Genomic DNA, 22,153 nt, shown 5'->3' on the forward strand with positions numbered 1-22,153 from the left:
TGTGTAGCCAGCAGAAAAATTTTAAACGAAAACTAGAGTCGTTAACTCCTGGCTCTGGGTACTAAGATCTGATCCTTACTCATCTATAGCAGTTATAATAACACAGTTAGCTGCTCCAAGCTTGGTCTTCGGTCAAGCAAGGAAATCAGAGCCACCAGGGCCAGAGAGAGAAAAACAAAACAGGCACAGCCGCTGGCCTCAGACAGCCTTTAATAAATGACACAGGCTGGTAGTCCATCAAAATAATCACCTTCCATCAGAAAAAACACCTCCCCCAGCTCTCTCAGAGGACAGGGTACAGGAAGGAATGGTGGGTTTTCAAAAAAAAAAATAATAATAATAAAACCTTAAAGGCTGAAGCTTTTCCCAAATGGATGCTTATTACATTCACTGTAAGAATTTTGATAGTAAATATACCCCAAATACAGTTCCACCAGCAGAAAGTTTGGGCAGGAAAGGCCCACTGAGTAGGGGACCAGGAAGGAGAGCTGAGCAAACATCCAGATGCCTCAGTGAGAGAAAATGGGAGAGGTTCTCATCATTTTTCCTTCCTCTCCCCAGTTTCTTTTTCTTTTCTTAAGAGGAAAGGAAGTGGCTCTTAAATAAATGCACGGGATGCGGACGGAGAGGAAACTTGTTGAGCAGAAGCTCTAGCTTCTTATTTTAAAGAAATAAAATAATTACCCAATAGAGAAAAAAAGAAATCAACCAAGAAACGATCTAAGGTCATGACATCATGTGTGGTACAAGGAGCAATTCAATCCATAAGGGCTTCATTACCCGGGCAATAGATAACATTTGGCTAAATCTAGCTGCAGAGTAAATCTCCGCAGCACAACAGAGCCCTGAATGGAGAGGCTCCTTTTTGTGTGGTCCTTCTCCGGGAGCTGCCTGAACCATTAGCCCCAATATATCCCTCTCCCTATTAACTGCAATTCCCTCCCGACTGAGCTTCGGTCATTTGTCTCCAGGCTCTACGGGGGCGTTTGATGAGCAGAGAAACAAGGCGAAGGGGAGAAAAGCGTCGGGTTAATGAGTTGTAGCAAATCCACACTTTGTAGTTGGGAGGAGGAGAGCTGGTGGCCAATGTTTGTCCAACCGGTTTATTTTTCGAGACCCAGCCTATTGAGGAAGGCTTGTTCAAGCAAGCTTCGTCCTTACAAACACACAAACATCCTTCTGTTTGCCTTCAAAGAAAAGAGGACCAGAGCTGGATTTGCATGCGAATGAGGAGCCCCGGGAGGAGACGTCCTTGCCCATCAAAGGCCTCCGTAGCCCGGCAGCCCCTCGGCCTTTGTTCCAGCACCTGCTCGTCCACTCAGCCAACCGGGCGAGCCCCGCGTTCCCGGCCGCCCGGTAGTCCGCCACCGCTCACTCCCTGCCCGGCTCGCCGCCTTCGCTCCCCACTATCTCGTCCGTCTCCGGGCCAGCAACACCTACCGTGGAAGCCCAAACCCGGAAGGTGATGAGGCAAAACGCGACAGTGAGCAGGCCGGTTGAGCTTACTTTTTCTTAGGGCTCAGGGGCGCACCACAGGCTTGCGGTCTCTCTAGCTGGCTTGGGTGATGCGGGACCCCACCTCCAGACGCCAAAGGAGGCCAGCGCTGGATTGCACAGTGCCTTGTTACCATTCTCTTAAAAGCGCGGACAACCTGGGGGCGGGGGAGGGGGTAGAGTCCGTCCTGGCACTTTTTAGAGATGCGGGAATTTGAAGAGAGAGAAGGAGTAGCTGGGATTCCCCGCTGTTCGGGACATCCAAGTATCATGCAAATAATAATAATACCCATGGCCCCGTTCTTTCACTCTCTCCTCATAATGACTTTCAGCTCTAAGTTTCAGATCTGTGACTTACAGAAGGCTGCGAGGCATGCAAGCGGTGCCTGGGCCGTCTGGGTTCCGCCTGCTAACTCGTCTCCACCCCGGGGCAGCTGTGGCATCTGGACGTTCTCGGTTCCAAAGTCCTCTCTCTTAGCCGTGCTAGGGCAAACGTAACTTTTGTATATAAGATTTTGATCTAACAATATTTCAGTTTGTATCTATATACTTAGTAGTAAACTATGAGGGTATGTTTAAACTCTTATTTAATCTATTCCAAATATTTGATAGGAAAAAACCCGGAACTTAACTTTTGAGGCTGTGAGAGTCCATTTTTTCCCCTCCCTAAAGAGGGACAAGAGGACAGGGCATCAAGAATGAATGTCACTGCAAAAATATTGGCCTATAAGTCAGTCTTCGTTAACTTGATTGGTTAGTTGTGCAGATCTTCAGGTATATACCTGTCCAGATTTTTTGAAAAATAATTTAATAAACATATTTAACCTCCTCTGCAACTCACTAATATTATTTAAATTACATATGCTTTACTTTTATTTGGAGCCCACAATAACATCTATAGTCATCAAAACTAGAGACTCACGTTTTTTCAAAGAACTAGAAATTGCCTGCAACAAGTAGTTATTGAAAACACTTAAAGTTTGAAAAAAGATAGCCTAAATCATGAAAATTGTATAAATACTTCAATAAACACCTGATACATTTTCATTTTTATTCTTCGTGTGTACTACCCTAAAATTGAAGATTTCTCTTACACACCTTAAGTTACACATTTAAATTAGAATTTCAATGTTAAGTTTGCCTTTTAGAATAAAAATTTCTTTATTCAATTCCTGGAATCCCTTCTGTCAGGAGAGTGGTGGCTTTAAACCCTAGAGCTTTCAAATACAATTTATTTTATATGTGTAAATATTCAGGACTTCAAAGCTACTTAAGTGTTGATCATCTCTAAAAATTTTAAACTAAAAGTTACCTATTTGCTTGTGTTGCTTTCATTACAATATAATGTGTTGCAGAGCTTTTACAGATATATGCAATATTGTGCTCAAAAGCGAGTGGAAATCAAATGAAGTGGGAAACTGACAAATAAATTTAAAGTTCCATAAAATTATCGGAGGGTAACTGTGGCATTAATTTTAAATAGCCTCAATGCTCTTCAAAATGGAATGGAATGAGATTTGAAAATGTATACCAAAGTAACTTCTTCAACTTGTAATCATTTAGAAGTCGTTTCTGGTTTCTTGCAATAGCTTTGACCTAGGAAGTATAACTGAAAAATCATGGCATGATGCTTTTGTTAAATTCTCTTTGAAAATAAAATGTCCTATTCTATATTGGGTTCCTACATAACTCCCCTAGAAATTTCCTTAACAAAAGAGAAAATAAACTAAGCAGGGGACGACTGAAGCCAACTTTTTGGTGGATTTTTCTTTGAAAATTAAGCATTTTATTTCTGAAAAAGTGTAAAAATCTTACATTAGAATAGTACAATAATAATTGCCAGTAAAATTTACAATACTCCTTGTAAAGAATACGCAGTAAGTACAAAATAAAAAATCCGCATGTCTATTATGATACAAAACACAGGTTAAAATAAGAAATGATAATTTTGACTTTTTCTCCTTGTGTAAACATGTTAATCGTTTTTTTCCTTTTCATGAAAAAGTACACCAGACAAGTGTCCTCAAATAAAAACTATTGCTTCGCTGGCACTCTTCAGGACCTTTACTGTTTGTATATCATTCTTTTGAACATTACTGATATTTTTAACGCCTGGACCTGAGAATCTCTAGACCTCAAAAAGGCTTAGATTTTTTAGAAAAACGTTTCCCACAAGTCAAGGAAGCCCCTTGTGCCTAGGCCAAGGGAATGCCCCCACCAGTACCCTCTTCCTCCGCACCCCGGGTCGGGGCCTGCAGCATAGGGCGACTTTGCATAAATAGAGGGACCCGCAGAGCCAAAAAGCGCGTCCCCGCTGCTGCCAAACTCAAGTCTTGTCTGAGAGTCCCAAGCGGCGAAAATGGGGGCGCGAGGTCTGGAGGGGCCGCGCCGGGAGAAGTGTACCAAACGCCAAACCAGCAAGATGAAAGAAAAAAAGAAAAAAAAAAAAAAAAAAGCCGGGATTCCTACCTTCTCTTTCCCAAGCGCGCTAACATAGCGTTATTAACAATTTGAAATCCTAGCAGTAAAGTTCTCGACACTGGACAGGGCAGTCCCTTGGTGCAGAGTCCCCAGCGCGGCGGACGAGGAGACCGAGGAGGCGGCGGCGGCCGCGGCGGCCACGAGGGAGCGGGTGAGCGCGGCGGCCGGGCCTACGGCCGCCTGAGCCGCGCAGCCGCCGCCGCCGCCGCCGCCGCCGGATCCCGGCGCGGGCGCGGACGGGGTCCCCGCAGAGGGTGAAGGCGAGGCCTGCACGGCGACGGCTGCTTGCGCGGCGGCGGCGGCGGCGGCCGGGCCCAGGCTGCCTCCGATGATGCTCTCGATGGAGAAGGGCGAGCGCGCCAGCGCCGAGGCGCCCGGGCCGCCGGCCTTGGCAGCCGAGGCCTGCAGGGGGGCGGGCAGGGCGGCGCCGAGCGGGTGCGGCCGGTAGCCGAAGGCGGTCCGGGCCAGCTCCGCGGCCGCGCCGTGCGGCGGCGGGGGCGGCGGGGGCGGCGGGGGCGAGTGCGGGTGGAAGGCGGCGGCGGCGGCGGCGGCCGCGGCGGCGGCGGCGAAGAGGGCCGAGGGCGGCGCGTAGGGCGGCAGCTGCAGGCCGTAGCCGCAGCCGTAGGGGCCGTAGCCGTAGGCGTGCGGGGGCGGCGGGGGCGCGGGCGGGAAGAGCGCCGCGGCCGCAGCGGGGTCGCCCGCGCCCGCCGCGCCCCCTGCGCTGCGCAGCAGCAGCGACTCGGCGGCCGCGGCGTTGGGCGGGAGCAGCGGCTGCCGCTTGAAGCGCTTCCTCCGGCGCAGGAAGCTGCCGTTGTCGAACATGTCGGCGGACTCGGGGTCCAGCGTCCAGTAGTTGCCTTTGCCGGGGTTGCCGGGCTCGCGGGGGATCTTGACGAAGCAGTCGTTGAGCGAGAGGTTGTGGCGGATGCTGTTCTGCCAGGCGGGGAACTTCTCCCGGTAGTAGGGGAAGCGGCCGCTGATGAACTCGCAGATCTCGCTCAGCGTCAGCCGCTTCTTGGGGCTCTGCAGGATGGCCATGGTGATGAGCGCGATGTACGAGTAGGGCGGCTTCACCAGGGGGTTCTTGGCGCCGCCGCCCGCGGTCCCGCCGCCGCCGCCGCCGCCGCCCGCGCCCGAGCCCGCGCCGCCGCCCCCGCCGGCCCCGGCTCCCGCCACTGGGGCTGGGCCCGGGGGCGCCGGGGAGGCCACTGAGCGCGGGGCCAGCAGGATGTCATCGTCGTCGTCCTCCTCCTCCTCCAGGTCCTCCAGCTCGTCCTCTCCGGCGTAGGAGCGCCGCCGCCGCCGCCGCTGCGCGGGGACCGCCAGGCGGGACACGCCGCCGCTGCCCTCGTCGTCGTCCTCTTCCTCGTCGTCTTCGTCCTCGCCCTCCCCTACCACGTCGATGTCTGTCTCCTCCGCGAGGCCGGAGGCATCGGACATCTCCGTGCTCAGGGTCATAGCTGTAGCGCGGCGGCGGCGAGGCGGCGCATAGGGGCGCCGGGCTCCGGGCTCCCGCCGCGCCCCAGCCCGGGTCCCGGGCGGCGGGCCCGGCACGGGGGCGCCACGCTGGGGGCGCCGCCGCCGCTGGAGCTGCGCGGGAGCTGCCGGGCTGCGGCAGAGGCTTTTTGCGCCGCGACTTTGTAACTCCTGCGCCGCCGCGAGAGCCGCAAGGTCTCTGCACTCGCTGGACTCCGCGCGCACCGGTTCCAGGCGGGGGGACTTGACCTTCCCCTTGCGGAGCGGGGCCTCGCACGATCAGTGAGGAGGGGGTGGCGAGGCCCCGGGCGAGCAAGTCAGAGTGTCGGGCGCCTGGGACGGTGCGGGACGGGCGAGAGTCTAGGGACCGAGCTCGGCGAGGCGAGGGCTGAGTCCAGGAGAGGGCGGACCTTTCCTCGGCTTATAGCAGGAGGCCTGTCACATGGTGTGCACGTCAGAGCGCTACCGAGGGAAGGGAAAGAAAGCCTAGGAAATCAGCCCTGCTAGGGAGAAAGTTTACCCGTAGGAGGGAGCAGCAACTGAGAACATGGGGGGAGGAGAGAGGACCCCACCACTCTTTACTACTCCTTGTCAAAGGGGTTGGGACCCGAATTACGTGCTGGCCCGCGGTGCTCTGGACCTAGGGCCACTGCACGAGTTGGAATTCCCAGGCTCCTTCCCTTCAATTAGCCCTCAATCCTAACTTCACAAGCACTCCCGTGACGCGACAGTTTGACCAGTCAGATGGCCTGTAGGAGACGTCCAGCCCAGAGGTAACTCCCCTCCCCCAATCGTCCGAGGTGGTCCCTGGGGAATGGCTCTGAGATCTGAATGGCTCTGAGATGGGTTGTCCCATCTCCCCCAGATTGGGCCAGCAGCTCCCCCATCGAATCTGTAGAGAACCCCCCCCCCCAGTTTAAGCACAATAATAATTGTTTACTGACCTTTTAACCTGTCCCCTTCGGTTCTTCTCCAAAGACGTTTGTTTTCCGCCATCTGTTAATAAAAATGTGGTTAGGCTGGCGTTTTAGTCACTTATCTGCAACTGAATGCCCTAGAAACTTGACAGCTAAACTAAGCCCCTCTAATGAGAGGATCTGACAAATTTCATGGGAATAAAGAAAGTAATCATTGAATGCAGAAAAGAAATAGAAAATGTTAGTGAAAAACAAAATACATTTTTAAAAACTGCACCCTAGGAGCAACTCATAAAAAGCTCTTTCATAATGGGTAAGGGACTCTACAGTTCTTAGTAAGAGGAACATTCTAATCAACACTTCACAGTAATCTCAAAATACTTAAATAACTACAACATATACACATACTCAGGCTTAATAGGAACTATATTAATTAAAACTTTCAAACCAGCTTTAGAAATGTTTTTGGAAAATCTAAATATTTCCAATAGCTACTGGTAAAAAGAAACGAAATAATATTTTAAAATAAGATGCAAGTTCTTTTCAATCCAATTTTCCTTTTCAGGTCACAAGGTAGTGGAAATAATTTAAATATGACATTATTTTGAGTATTCCCATCTTTGTCATCAACTCTAATCATTGTGGCTGGTGTAAGAATCCCAATAGCTTGTGGAATTCACACTCACATAACCATACTTTTTCGATATTTGAATTTCCTAAAACACTTCTATTTCAAAGTAGGGACCTGCCTCCAAATTACAGCTTTCTGATTAAAATAACCACTTGACAAAAACTATCAAAAATCAATGGCTTTTTGTAGGAACAATCATCAGCTACCTTTGTGTATATCATTTTATCCACCAGGTTTTTCACATTTTCAAACGTTTTATTACTCCCTTATCCATCACCGAGTCTCAAAAATAAACTGTCCCCCCACCTAAGACTTATTTTAAAATCGAGTTTTTGTTGCCTAGGAGAGCTAACCACCAGTTACACTTACAAATGACCCATAAAGTCCATCATAGATCTTTGACAGATCTACGAGAACGCCTCAAATTGTAAATAAATTATTTTCCATTGAGTCTCGTTTGAAAAATGACTGAACCATTTAATTATTGTAAGGCGCTCAGCATTAACCTGAGCCAACATTAATCAGCACTATTAATCAGGCATCACATTGCTTTGTTGATGTAGCCAGGATTCCTTACCAAGGCGTTCACTTTTACATTAGGAAGTTTAAGTTTTATAAGTACCCAGTCAATAGCTAAATAAACACCATGATTTGCACTAGACTGAGGATTGGTGTGTGGCGAGGTATTTGAAGGTAAAACGGAGGGGAGGAATTTGTTCGCAGACCGTTAGTTACTTTAGGTGATCAGCCCCCATTCCCCTACCCTGAACTTGTCTGTCCAAGGAGGGCGCTGAGATTGACTTTGCGTTCCGTTTGTAACTTTGTCCAAAGCTCCCTCCCCGAAGGGTTAAAGGGATCTTCCCTGGAAACGTTTGAAAAACGTGGCAAATTATCTTCTGGCCACTCAAGGATAAGTGTTAGGATTTAGAGAAGGTCAGAGCTGAAGATCAACCCAGGAGGAGTGCTGCGGGGACAGTGTTAACAGAGATTTGGGTGAGCTTTATACTCGAGCCCCAGATTTGGACGTGTCACTTGCTTTGTTTGCTTTAGTGAAGCTACACTTTTGTACGCGGCCTGTAGCTCCCGGCTCTTGAAATTCCCAGAGCGCGGAAACCCAAGTGTTTCATTTCCCGCGTGGTCCTCCTTTCCGCCCCTCGTCCCCTCCCCCCGGGCGTCCCTCCCAAACGTGCTCCCAGCTCTCAGCCCCGGCTGGGGAATATCCACCACCACGCTCTCAAGCTGGCACAAGGGACGAGAAACTATTCTGTGAGGCGGGCTGGGGGCTACGCGGCGATCTCCCTCTCGTGTGCTCCGCTGGCGTGCACGCTGAACGCGCGGGGCGCCCGCCTGGCCGGGTGGTGCCCACGTGGGGGAGGGCTGCCCCCTGGCGGCGGCGCAGCGCCCTGCTGACCGTGCCGCAGGCCCGGATCCCGAGCTGGGAGGCAGCAGGCGTTTTGGAAGTGTGGCTAGTGGGCTCCGGGCCTTCCCTCCCACTGGCCGTCGGACGGCCAGGGTTTTTGTTTCTTGAGGCCCCACCTCTCCTTCTTGGGAGCGGCCGAGCAGTAGCAGAGGCCTTTCTCTGAACCGCAGGTTTCTGCTGTTTTCACTTGGATGGTTTGGGCGCTCCACAAGTCCCCCCACCCCCCCACCCCGCCCGAGAGAGCCAGAGAGCCGTTATTGGGATTGTGCGGCAGCAGGAATCGGGGAGGTGGCTGGACCTTCTACGGGGGGGGAGGGGGGGGGCTCGGCGCCTTGCACTCGGTCCCCTCACAGAACCTCCTTTGGTGGGTGAAGGCTAGCAGAGACCTGGGGGAGTAAACTCCCCATTTGGGACCTTGGACTCCAGCTCTCTCTACCCCAGAGCATCCCAAGAGTTTACCCATGAATGTGTATACGAACGTGTTTCCCAACTCGGCGGACGCTTGGGGCTGCGTCTCTCCTGGAATCATTCCACAAGTCTGTACTGAGATACCACTTTGTGCCTAGAGCTCTGGCTCTGGAGAGAAAGAATAAAACTGGAGTCCGTGGTGTGAGGGGTCCCGTGGGGGAGCCAGGTAGATGGACAATTGTTAGTCCCAATGACAAGTGCTTTCTCAGTCCCCCGGCCACAACAGCTGTGCCTGGGAGCCGTTCTTTAACCGGACACTGTCCTTCCCTGTGGCTCTACGCATCTTCCTTTTCTGGAACCTCAAACGTCTGGAGGCCAAAGGGCACTCTATTCCTCGTTGGTTTTTTTAAATTGTTTTTTTTTTTAAATTGTTTTCCAGTGTGTGTTAAAATATACATAGCATAAAATTTACCCTTTATTTTTACTTTTTAACTTTTTTTCTTGTGACTAGGCTCAGAGCCTTATATGTATTAAGTAATGTATAACACGAATATATACACAAACATCACATCGGTGGCATGGCACAGTAGTAAAAATTTACCACTTTATACAATTCAGAGGCATTAAGTCACGTTGAGGCAACAATCATATTATCCACTTCCAGAATTTTTCCATCATCCCAAACTGAAACTCTGTATCCATTAAACAGTAACTCCAGGGGCGCTTGGGTGGGCTCAGTCGTTAAGCAGCCGACTTCGGCTCAGGTCATGATTTCGCTGTCTGTGAGTTCGAGCCCCACGTCCGGCTCTGTGCTGACAGCTCAGAGCCTGGAGCCTGTTTCAGATTCTGTGTCTCCCTCTCTCTGACCGTCCCCCGTTCATGCTCTGTCTCTCTCTGTCTCAAACATAAATAAACGTTAAAAAAAATTTTTTTTTAACAGGAACTCCATTCCTCCCACCCAAACCCCAGCCCCTGGCAACCATGATTCCACTTTCTCTATGAATTTGAGTATTCTGGCTGTCTCACAAAATAGAAAAATACAGTGTTTGTCCTTTGCGACTTGCTTATTTCACTTACAGTATCTTCAAAGTTCATCCATGTTGTAGCGTGTATCAAAATGCCATTCCATTTTAAGGCTGAATAATACTCTTTTCTATATATACACATTTTGCTTATCCATTCATCTGCCAACGGACATTGGGTTATTTTTCTCCTATTCTGTTCCTTTTCAAACCTCCATGCACCTAGCTCTTTGTAACACCACGCATGCAGTGGGCATTCAATAAAGGTTTGTCATTTTCCTACACCTTTTTCACCCCAGAAATCCTCAAAGGAACCCCATTGTCCTAAGAAAGCACACACATTAGTGAAGTCACAGCAACAGTCTTCCCACACCCTTCTAGATTTGTAACCTCACCTTGCTCACGATTTTGAGACTTTTTTTTTTTTAAGATTTCTTTTTTTAAGTTTATTTATTTATTTTAGTGGGGGAGGGGCAGAGAGAGAGGGAGATAGAGAATCCCAAGCAGATATTCTGCCACCACAGAGCCCAACGATGAGCTTGAACCCATGAACTGCAAGATCATGACCTGAACTGAAATTAAAAGTCAGATGCTTAACCGACTGAGCCACCCAGGCACCCCAACGTTGAGACTTTCAGATTCACACTCTGCACATTATCTTCAATTTTAAAGAGTTTAAAAAAAAAAGTAAGAGTTAAGACTCCACCAGAATTGTGAATATTTTCCCCTGATGCGTGCGTGCGTGCGCGCGCAAACACACACACACACACACACACACACACACACACACACACTTACATTTTATATCCCTTTCCTGCCTTCTTACCTGTCTTAAAGCCTTGGAGGCCCCAGATGACCTTGAAATGTTTCTCTGGCTGTCCAGGTCCTTCCACTTCAGCATTCTCTAGTGGTTTAATATTCCTTCCATGAGGGTTGGTTCATACATGCCACTGAGCTAATGTCAAGGTCACAACAAGTGGTGAAGTGGATACCATATGATGGCTGCGGAAACAGCCATGGACAGTTGCCTCTAGTTGTTACAGAGGCCACGAAGGCAGAGTGGAGCCCTCCATCTTCATGTCGCAGTTCCAGAAGCCTCTCCCAACATACGACTCCATGGGCCAGACTCTTTGCACCCCGTAAATCTGCTTCTTTGGAGCCAGTTACGTAGTCTGAAAATAAGTTCAAGGCAAGGTGTTGCTGGCTGAGAGTAGTTAGTACCTCTCCTAAGGGTAGGTACATTTTAACAAAAAACATTTGATAAAATGTCATAATCCAGTTTCAAATGGGGGTCTTCACGCAGTGTAGTTGGAAGTTAGAGTCCTTTGTGAAGAAGATATTTTAGTGGCCTTCTGGGTCTTATTAAGCAGTCTTATGCTTGCACAACAGCTCCTTAAACAAGCATTTCATGTCCTGAGCAAGATTCAGAAATCCTCAAGAATTCAGTATGTCAGCAAAGGTCTAAATCTGTGTTTTATAACAGCAAAATTATTTATACTGACTCAGGAATTTTCATTACCGCAGTTAACCTGGACTAGCCCCCCTGCCCCAACACACACCAGCACAGAGACTTATTTAGCTCTGATCTCAGTGGCTTGAGGCAGCACGTTTAAATTTTGTATCCCAAAATGAAAAGTTCAGAAGATATTTTTATCAGGAATTTAACTGCAAAATACACACATCTCCATTCCAGAGAGGACTCCTCCTTTGGGGGGGTTACCTTCAATACAACACTCTCAAGAGAACATGTTCATAGCCTCACCTGGGTGGCTCAATGGATTATGTGGCTGACTTCAGCTGAGGTCATGATCTCGCGGTTCGCGAGTCCAAACCCTGTGACCAGCTCTGTGCTGACAGCTCAGAGCCTGAAGCCTGCTTTGGTTTCTGTCTCCCTCTCAAAAATAAATAAACATTTAAAAAAAGAGAATATGTTTGTAGCTCTGTAATCTTCTCATGTTTACTTACATTGTTTAATAAGTTAATTTCTTGGAAATAGACATATTATTTTTAATTCTAACATAAGAATTAAAAAATAGTATTACCATATCTAGAAAGAATGCATTTATTATTATTTTTTATTTGTAGTTCACTCAGGGGCTCTCTGTGAAGAGAAATCTCTCTGCTTGGGAAGAATGGGGCTCTTTAAAGTGATTTTAGGGATGCAGCTTTGAAAATAAAAAGGATCCTTTATAAAACCATGAGAAAGCCTTGTCACTTATTGCAATTTTTTGTGTGTTTAAAATACATAGTGACCAACCGTAGCTATTGCACACACACGTGTGCACACACACACATGCACATGCACACACATACACTCTATTGCTTGGTGTCCAGGCTTAAACCAAGACTGAACTATCATCCCTCTGCTTTACATATGCAAACACACCAAAAGATCTCAATATCCACCCTCAGGGGCAACCCTTCACCTGACACCACAGTCTGGCACCAATGTGGCGGTGGGGGGTTAGTTGCTGTGGAATACAAACATAGCCCCTGTGCAGAAGGTGGTCTTAAAAATTTCCACTAGAGGAACATGTGAGCAAATTGTCTTTACTAGAAAGCTCTGATTGGCTAACTTTCTAGAGCAGAAAAAACTGAGAAAGGATCTGAACCCAAAATCTACAGAAGAGTAAAGAAAAATAATGACCACTGGTAATAAAAGACATGCAAATTGGAAAAAGGTGAAATGCCATTTTCCTCGATCAAATCAGCAAAGAACATGAACATGATGGGTGTAATGGTAAGAACTCAATCATACACTTCCTGTGTAAAGTGTAGTGACACAAAACTTCTAGCAAACAATTTGTCAGTTGTATCTTCAGTGCCCATTCTCTCTGTATCATTCATTCTAGGTCTCCATCCTAAGAAAACAACCAGAAATATAAACAAAGATTTATGTACAAAATTGTTTGTTGTAGTGATTTTTTTAAGGGAAAAAAATTGGGAACATGCTAAATGCTCAAGAGTTCAACGTTTTACTATATATCCTTAAAATGGAATCATTTGCAATCATTAAAAGTTAGGTCTGTGACTGGAAGTCCTAATCAGAGCAATCAGGCAAGAAAAAGAAATGAAAGGCGTCCAAATTGATAAGGAAGAAGTAAAACTTTCACTCTTTGCAGATAACATGATACTATATATAGAACCCCCTAAAGACTACCAAAAAAACCCCAAAACTACTAGAACTAATACATGAATTCAGGAAAGTCGCAGGATACAAAATTAATTAATATACAGAAATCCATTACATTTGTACACACTAATAATGAAGCAGCAGAAAGAGAAATTAAGGAAACAATCCCATTTACAATTATACCAAAAATTGGGGCACCTGGGTGGCTCAGTCAGTTAAGCATCTGACTCTTGATTTTGGCTCAGGTCATGATCTTAAGGTGGTAAGATAGAGCCCCAATGTGGGGCTCCTCACTGAGCGTGGAGCCTGCTTAAGATTCCCTCCCTCTGCCCCTTCCCTGCTTGCACTCTTTCTCTCTTAAAAATAAAAATTAAATAAATTAAATAAATAAAAATAATTTTTAAAATTTACAATTGCATCAAAAATAACAAAATACCAAAAAAAAAAAAACTACCTAGGAATAAACTTAACTAAGGAAGTGAAAGACCTATAATCCAAAAACTATAAAACATTGATTAAAGAAATTGAAGATGACACAAACAAATAGAAAGATAGTCCATGTTCATGGGTTGGAAGAATTAAATGTCCACACTACCCAAAGCCATTTAATGCAATCCCTATCAAAACACCAACATTTTTCACAGAAACTGGAACAAGTAATACTAATTGTATGGAACCACCGAAGACCCTGAATAGCCAAAACAATCTTGACAAAGAAGTACAAAGCTGTAGTAATCAAAACAGTATGGTGCTGGCAACAAAATAGACACCTAGGTCAATAGAGAACCCAGAAATAAAGCCATGCTTTTATAATTAATTAATCTAAGACAAAAGAGGCTAGGATATACAACAGGAAAAAGACATTCTCTTCAACACTTGGTTCTGGGAAAAGTGAACAGAAACTAGACCACTTTCTTACACAGAAATAAACTCAAAATGGATTAAAGACCACCAAATGTGAAACCTGAAGCCATAAAACTCCTAGAAGGAAACATGGGTGGTAATTTCTTTGACATCAGCTGGAGAAAGATTTTTCTAGATATGTCTCCACAGGCAAAGGAAACAAAAGCAAAATTAAACTACTGGGACTACACAAAAATAAAAAGGTTTTGCACAGTGAAGGAAACCATTAATAAAACAAAAAGGCAACCTACTGAATGGGAGAAGACATTTCCAAATGATATATCCAATAAGGGGTTAATATCCAAAATAAATAAAGAACTTATACAAGTGGATATCAGAAAAACACACAATTAAAAAATGGGCAGAGGACCTGAATAGACATTTTCCCAAAGAAGACATACAGATGGCCAACAGACACATGAAAAGGTACTTAACATCTCTCATCATTAGGAAAATTCAAATTAAAACCACAATGAGATATCACCTTACAACCTTTCAGAATGGTTAGAATCCAAATGACAAGAAACAACAAATGAGGATGATGAGGATGTGGAGGAAAAGGAACCCTTGTGTACAATTGGTGGGAATGCAATTTGGTGAAGCCGCTGTGGAAACAGTATGAAAGTTCTTCAAAACATTAAAAATAGAATTACTATATTATCCAGTAATTCCACTACCAGGTATTTACTCAAAGAAAATGAAAACGCTAATTCAAAAAGACATATACACCCTATTTTTATTGCAGCATTATTTACAATAGCCAAAATATGGAAGCAACCCTACTGTCTATCCATAGATGAGTAGATAAAGGAGATGTGGTAGATATGTACAATGGAATAATACTCAACCATAAAAAAGAATGAGATCCTGCCATTTGTAACAAGATGGAAGGACCTCGAGCATATAACGCTAAGTGAAATATGTCAGAGAAAGATAAATACCATATGATTTCACTTATACGTGGATTTTAAGAAACAAAACACAGATTCAAAAATAGAGAGAATAAACTTTGGTTGCCAGAGGGGAGGTGGATGGGAGAATGAGTGAAAGAGATAAAAGGGATTAAGAGCACATACTTTTCTTTTTCTAATCCAAAATGTGTTCAGTGGGGGGTGCCAGGCTGTCTTGGTCTGTGCAGCACGTGACCCTTGATCTTGGGGTTGTGAGTTCTAGCCCCACCTTCAGGGTAGAGATTTTACTTAAAAATAAAACTTAAGTGTTTTTATTGGGATGGTTTCCCATCATCTTGATTCTGGGGGTTATTAGTGCTACTTCCGTCTGAAGGAGCATCCTTCTGTAAGTCTTGCTTTTCCTCCTGTAGGCTGGCAATGGAAAGTGGAGCAGCCAACACACAAAACTACAGTTTGTGCATGGCTCAAGACAATCGCGATTTTATGAGCATTTCACATCCATGAAGTAGGAATTGGGGCTACGCACCAGGCACTTCTTCTTCCGCTTCCTCTCCTCCTCTCCTGGGGAGGGGTGGAGGAGGTCCTTGGAGAGAGGCATGTTTTCGTGGGGAAGATGTCCCTTCGTGAAAGGCAGAATACACTTATCTTGATGAGCATTGAGTAATGTATAGGATTGTTGAAGTGCACACCTGAAACTAATATAACACTGTTTGTTAATTACACTTCAATAAAAACATTAGGTCTGCAAACAATTTTAATAACTTGAAAAGGTCTTAAGACTAATGGTAAAGGAAAACTTCAGATAGAAAATTACACATAATATCTTACCAATTTTTAAATATGCTATACATGTAAATAGTGTGACTGGAAGGAAATACAGTAAAAGGTCAGTTGGTTATTTCTGAGAGGTGGGATTATGGTGATTTTTACTTTGGTATTTATATTGCACTTTTCTATCTTTCCCTCATTTTTCACAATGAGCAATCTCCAAATTGCTGAGCTGTGACCTGAGGAGCATAATTAGTGTAAAAAAAAGACTATAGTCTAAACAGTTTATATCATCTGACGCGTAACTATTGGAACAGACACTAAGAATTTAAAACATTTTTTAATGCTTATTTATCTTTGAGAGACAGAGAGAGACAGAGCATGAGTGGGGGAGGGGGAGAGAGAGAGGGAGACACAGAATTCAAAGCAGGTTCCAGGCTCTGAGCTGTCAGCACAGAGCCCGATGTGGGGCTCAAACACACGAACTGTGAGATCATGATCTGAGCCAAAGTCACACACCTAACCGAATGAGCCACCCAGGCACCCTCAGACACTAAGAATTTTAAATAAACATGATAAATATCTTAAAGAGAAAAGAGAAATTATTAGTAAGATCAAGCAAGAAGATAAATAATTTTCGAAAAACCCTAGTGGAAACATTAAGTATGAAGAATGCAAGAGATGAAATAAAGAACAAACAGATGGAATAAATAGCAGAATGGAGACAGCTGAAGTATGGATTGGGTTTGAAGATCAGTGTGAGGAAGTCTCCCAAAAGCAGCTGGAAAGGACACAATTCTAGCTCGAGGCACTTTGTAATTTTAGCAGGAGAGAGACAGACCATAAGAAATAAACAAAATGAATACATGAATTAATGAATGACTTCTCTAGTATGCTAGAGGTTAATAGATGTTGTGGGGAAAACAGTGAACAAAGACCGGAATAATGATACAGTTGGGTATTTAGGGGAGGAGAATTCCAAGCAGAAGGAATGATTAGGGCAAAGGCCCTGAGGCAGGAACAAACCTGGTCATATTTAAGGAGTAGCAAGTAGGCCAGAGCAATCTAGTGGAGTGAGCAAGGGGGTAGTGGACCAAAATCATAGAATAGGAAATGAGGTCAAAGGGGTATGGGATGGGAGGAGGCGATCATGTAGGTAGGCATTATAAAGACTTGGGTTTTTACACTAAATGAAACAAGGAGCTGTTGACAGAGCAGTCACCTGCTAGAATTCATCCTTAAATCCTGTAACGGATTCATCCAGTTGCTCTGTTAAGAATATCCTGTATCAGGGGGTACCTGGGTGGCTCTGTCAGTTAAGCGTCCCACAACGGGCTCTGTGCTGACTTCAGCTCAGGTCATGATCTCGTGGTTTGTGAGTTCCAGTCCCATATCAGGCTCTTTGCTGACAGCTCGGAGCCTGGAGCCTGCTTCGGATTCTGTGTGGCCCCCTCTCTCTCTGCCCCTCCCCTACTCCGTCTCTCCCAAGAATAAATAAACATAAAAAAAAAAAAAGAATACCCCGTATCAGGGTGCCTGGGTGACTCCATCGGCTGAGCGTCCAACTCTTGATTTTGGCTCAGGTCATGATCTCAGGGGTTGTGGGATCAAGCCCTGCTTCTGGCTTCACACTGAGCATGGAGCATGCTTGGGATTCCCTCCCTCTCTCCCTCTCCCTCTTTTCCTCTGGTCCTCTCTTCCCCTGGCGCTCTCTCTCTCTTAAAAAAAAAAAAGAAGAAAAAGAAAGAAAGAAAGAAAGAAAGAAAGAAAGAAAGAAAGAAAGAAAGAAAGGAAGGAAGGAAGAAAGAAGGAAAAGAAAAAGAAAATCCTGTATCAAGCAAGGGAAGAAACAGAAAGACACGTTAGGAAGCCATTGCAGCAATGCAGGTGAGACCCAATGGCAGCAGAGCATAAACCGGGTGGGTAGCAGCAGACAGGTGGTGAGAAGTATCTCGATTCTGGATGTATTCTGAAGATGGCGCCTACATGACTTCCTGACATATTGATTACAACCTGTATGCAGATGTTAAGGATAATCACCCATTTGGTCCTTTTGCGGCATTTTTTATATCCCTCCATCTTGGCTTTTTTTTTTTTTTTTTAATTCTTTTACCTTCTGTCATCACCTAAATGTTGGCGTTCTCCAAGACTGTGTCTACAACTCTACCCCATTCGATATTCTATGCCTTGGTGAGACCATCTACCCTCATGGCATTATCTGTTGCTATCATCAAGTCATTTGAAAATTCCTATCCCCTTCCTAGTCTTCTCATGTTCTGCCGGGTCTTGCTTCTAGCTGTCTGCTGGACATGTCTACCTGAACTGTGGGCTGGGAACTCAAATGTTCTTTTCTGACTCTGGAACCCCCTACTTGTATGTATGCCCAATCACTTCTCTGTTAAGCATCTTGCCATTCTGCCAGCAAGAACGGGTCAAGACATCCAGTTACCATGGACTCCTTCCTCACTTTTTTTTTTTTAACATTTATTTATTTTTGAGAGAGAGAGAGAGAGAGAGCACACACATGAGTGGAGGAGGGACAGAGAGAGAAAGGGACACACAGAATCCAAAGCAGGCTCCAGGCTCTGAGCTGTCAGCACAGATATGGGGGCTCAAACTCATGAACCATGAGATCATGACCTGAGCCAAAGTCCTATGCTTAACCACCGAATGAGCCACCCAGGCGCCCCTCCTTCGTCACTTCTTAATGTCCGCTTTGCTACCAAGTCCTTTCAGTTTTACCTGCTACAAGGCCTGGCTCAAATGCCACATTCTCAGTGGAACTAGACTCAATTTCAATATTTTAAAGTAGTTCCTCCTCGCACTTTTATAGTTTTAGGCTTTACATTTAGGTCAGTGATCCATGTGGCGTAAATGGTTGTATGTGGCATGCAATTAGAGGCTTATTTCTGGGGCGCCTGGGTGGCGCAGTCAGTTAAGCGTCCGACTTCAGCCAGGTCACGATCTCGCGGTCCGTGAGTTCGAGCCCCGCGTCGGGCTCTAGGCTGATGGCTCAGAGCCTGGAGCCTGTTTCCGATTCTGTGTCTCCCTCTCTCTCTGCCCCTCCCCCGTTCATGCTCTGTCTCTCTCTGTCCCAAAAAAAGTAAATAAACGTTGAAAAAAATTTTTTTTTAATAAATAAATAAAAAATAAATAGAGGCTTATTTCTATTTTGTTTTGTTTTGTTTACGTATGTATCTCCAATTGTCCCGGCACTGTTTGTTGACAGGGTATGTACTGAATTTCTTTAGAATATCTGGTGAGAGGGGCGCCTGGGTGGCGCAGTCGGTTGAGCGTCCGACTTCAGCCAGGTCACGATCTCGCGGTCCGTGAGTTCGAGCCCCGCGTCGGGCTCTGGGCTGATGGCTCAGAGCCTGGAGCCTGTTTCCGATTGTGTGTCTCCCTCTCTCTCTGCCCCTCCCCCGTTCATGCTCTGTCTCTCTCTGTCCCAAAAATAAATAAACGTTGAAAAAAAAAATTAAAAAAAAATAAATAAAATAAAATAAATGTTTATTTTTGAGAGCACGCGAGCATGCATGCACAAGTGAGCAAGGAGGGACAGAGAGAGAAGGAAAAAGAGAGAATCCCAAGCAGAAAGAGAGGGAGAGACAATGCCAAGCAGGCTCCACACTGTCAGTGTAGAGCCTGATGCAGGGCTCGAACCCATGCACCGTGAGATCATGACCTGAGCCGAAATCAAGAGTCAGATGCATAACTGACTAAGCCACCCAGGTGCCCCTCTTCTGCATGTTCTGTTGCATCCATAGTGTTCTGACTTGGGTGAGATATAGATGACCTCTTTTAGAAGATATGTAGTAGCCATTTTTGTATCCATATACAGTGTTTAACACATTTCCGGCCATGCTGTGTTTCCCAAGGCTTTGCTGATATGAAACAAATATAGATAAATCAATGGCTCTGCTGTAAAAAACTGTAATTAGTTAGATGGGGATAATGACTATTGTAAGGAAGTTAATTTTTCTTGGATACATTTATGAGTTTAATGCAATTTTAATAAAAATTATCATGGCTTTTTAAAACTTCATTCAGACTATACCAAAGAATAAATGAGTGAGAATGATCAAGGAAGTTTTGGCAAAGAAGAGTGGCACTGAAGCTTGTCTTAACAGATATTACTAAGTAGCTGCAATAATCAAAATAATGGGGATCTCACATCAGAGTAAAGCAACGGTGCAAACTGTTATGTCCACAAACAAGCCCTAAACTGTGAACACAGTCTTAGTATATGACTCACATGTGGTTCCACAGGTTAGAGAGGAAAGGAAGGAGTTATTCAGTAAATGGTATAGGATAGCCTGATTAACTTCTCTTGAGTGCAAAAAAAAAAAAAAAAAAAAAAAAAAAAATTAGGTATTTTGCCCATATACCAAAGTAAATTCTAGGTAAATTAAGCTGGGGGTTATTTAGAAGTAGGTAGAGGAGGAGGATGCCTGGGTGGCTCAGTCAATTAAGCATCTGACCCTTGATTTCAGCTCAGGTCATGATCTCACCGGTTCCTGAGATCGAGCCCCCAGTTGGGCTCTGTGCTGAGAGTGGGTAGCCAGCTTGGGATTCTCTCTCTCTCTCTCTCTCTCTCTCTCTCTCTCTCAAAAATAAACTTAAAAGAAAAATAGGCAATAAACATTTGAAAACTGTTTCATCTTGTTTATAATTTAACGGCTAGTAATTAAAGAAATTCAAATTAGGAAGATAATATTTTTCCTCCAAATGGGCAAAAAAGTTACGTAAGGCTGGCAAGGAATGAGGAAACAGGCACTCCCAAGGTTTGCTGATGGGACTGAAGGGCAATTGGCAGGATGTAGAAGCAGCCTCGGAGTGTCTATACTGTTGTTTGCTCCGTGATTCCACATCTAAGGATCCATTCTAAAGAAATAATCATTTATATTCAAGGTGCTTTATCCAAACAATCCCCCCACAGGAATGTGAGCTCTGTGGAGGCAGGAATTGTATCGTCTTTGTTTACAGCTATATCCCAATGATAAAGCAGAGCCAGGCACAGAGAAAGCACTCCCAAAATATTGTTGAATGGATATTTTCACTTTCTAAAGTTTTTATTATGAAGTATTTTAGGTAAATGAAAAAGGTATATATTTTTTAAACGTATTAGTGATTTATTTTGGCAGGTGGGAGGAGAGGAGCAGAGAGAGGGAGAGAGAGAATCCCAAGCAGGCTCCAGCTGTCAGCACAGACCCCGACTCAGGGCTTCATCTCATGAACCATGAAATCATGCACTGAGTTGAAATTAAGAGTCAGATTCTTGGGGCACCTGGGTGGCTCAGTTGGTTGAGCCTCCGACATCGGCTTGGGTCATGATCTCATGGTTTGTGAGTTCGAGTCCTGCATCAAGCTCTGTGCTGACAGCTCGGAGCCTGCAGCCTGCTTCGGATTCTGTCTCCCTCTCTCTCTGCTCCTCCCCCCCCCCCCCCCCCCACTGTCTGTGTCTCCTTCAAAAAAAAAATAAACATTAAAAAAATTTTTTTTAAACAGAGTCAGATTCTTAACCGACTGAGCCACCCAGGTGCCCCCAAAATGTATATTTTTTGAAAGTACATAACACACAAGTATCCACTGCTTGATTTTGAAAAGAAAACATTACCATTATGGCTGAAGTCCCCTGTTGCATGTATTAGTTTTAAAGTAGGAAAAGGACAAAAATACAAAGCAAATTCACCATAACCTTCGGATCAGGCCAAAAATTCTACACAAAATTTTCCTTTTTCTCTAGTTTTTTAAATAAAAAATTACAGTGAAACACACATAAACATAAAATTTACCATCCTAGCCAATTTCTTTTTTTTTTTTTTTCAACTTTTTTTTTTTAATTTATTTTTGGGACAGAGAGAGACAGAGCATGAACGGGGGAGGGGCAGAGAGAGAGGGAGACACAGAATCGGAAACAGGCTCCAGGCTCTGAGCCATCAGCCCAGAGCCCGACGCGGGGCTCGAACTCACGGACCGCGAGACCGTGACCTGGCTGAAGCCGGACGCTTAACCGACTGCGCCACCCAGGCGCCCCTACCATCCTAGCCAATTTCAAGAGTACAGTTGGGGGGGGCATGCAGAACATACACATTGTTGCGTCAAGGTTATCACCATCCACCCACAGAACCCTTTTTGTCTTGCAAAACTGAGACTCTGCATCCATTTAACAGTACTTCCCATTCCTCCCTCCCCCAGCCCCTGGTAACCACTTGTTCTACTCCCTCTGTATATTTTATTACCCCAGGTATCTCATATAAGTAGAATTATACAACATTTGTCCTTTTGTGTCTAGCTTTTTTCACTTAGCCTATCCTCAAGATTCACCCATGTTGTAGCATATATCAGAATGTCTTTCCTTCTTAAGGCTGAACAATATTCCATCGCGTGTATGTACCACATTTTGTTTATCAACTCATCTGTGGATGGACACTTGGGGTGCTTCCACACTTTGGCTACTGTGAATAATGCTGCCATGAATGTAGGTATACAGATATATCTTTGAGTCTCTGAATTCTTTTGGGAATATACTCTGAGGTCGAACTGCTAGATTAAATGGTAATTCTGATTGTAGTTTTTTAAGGAACTG

The 22,153-nt window shown here is 45.1% G+C and overlaps 1 protein-coding gene and 1 pseudogene across 2 annotated transcripts; both read right to left on the reverse strand.

The window, feature by feature from the left end:
- Nucleotides 1–620: 620 nt before the first annotated feature.
- FOXD1 (forkhead box D1) lies at nt 621–15,433 on the reverse strand. 2 transcript variants are annotated; one of them, XM_045495322.1, is made up of 5 exons: nt 15,323–15,433; nt 10,676–11,021; nt 6,396–6,447; nt 3,964–5,913; nt 621–1,977 (listed from the first exon to the last, which is right to left on the reverse strand). In XM_045495322.1, exon 4 carries the CDS (start codon nt 5,431–5,433, stop codon nt 3,997–3,999), a length of 1,437 nt encoding a protein of 478 aa, XP_045351278.1. In that variant the 5' UTR covers nt 5,434–5,913; nt 6,396–6,447; nt 10,676–11,021; nt 15,323–15,433; the 3' UTR covers nt 621–1,977; nt 3,964–3,996. The 2 variants fall into 2 exon arrangements, with proteins under 2 accessions (XP_045351278.1, XP_045351272.1); XM_045495316.1 differs by lacking the exon at nt 621–1,977 and having other exon boundaries at nt 2,643–5,913.
- On the reverse strand, nt 15,092–15,394 carry LOC123606716 (annotated as a pseudogene).
- Nucleotides 15,434–22,153: the final 6,720 nt, after the last annotated feature.

The sequence above is a fragment of the Leopardus geoffroyi genome, chromosome A1 (assembly GCF_018350155.1).
Source record: "Leopardus geoffroyi isolate Oge1 chromosome A1, O.geoffroyi_Oge1_pat1.0, whole genome shotgun sequence".
In the NCBI taxonomy this organism is placed as follows: domain Eukaryota; kingdom Metazoa; phylum Chordata; class Mammalia; order Carnivora; family Felidae; genus Leopardus; species Leopardus geoffroyi.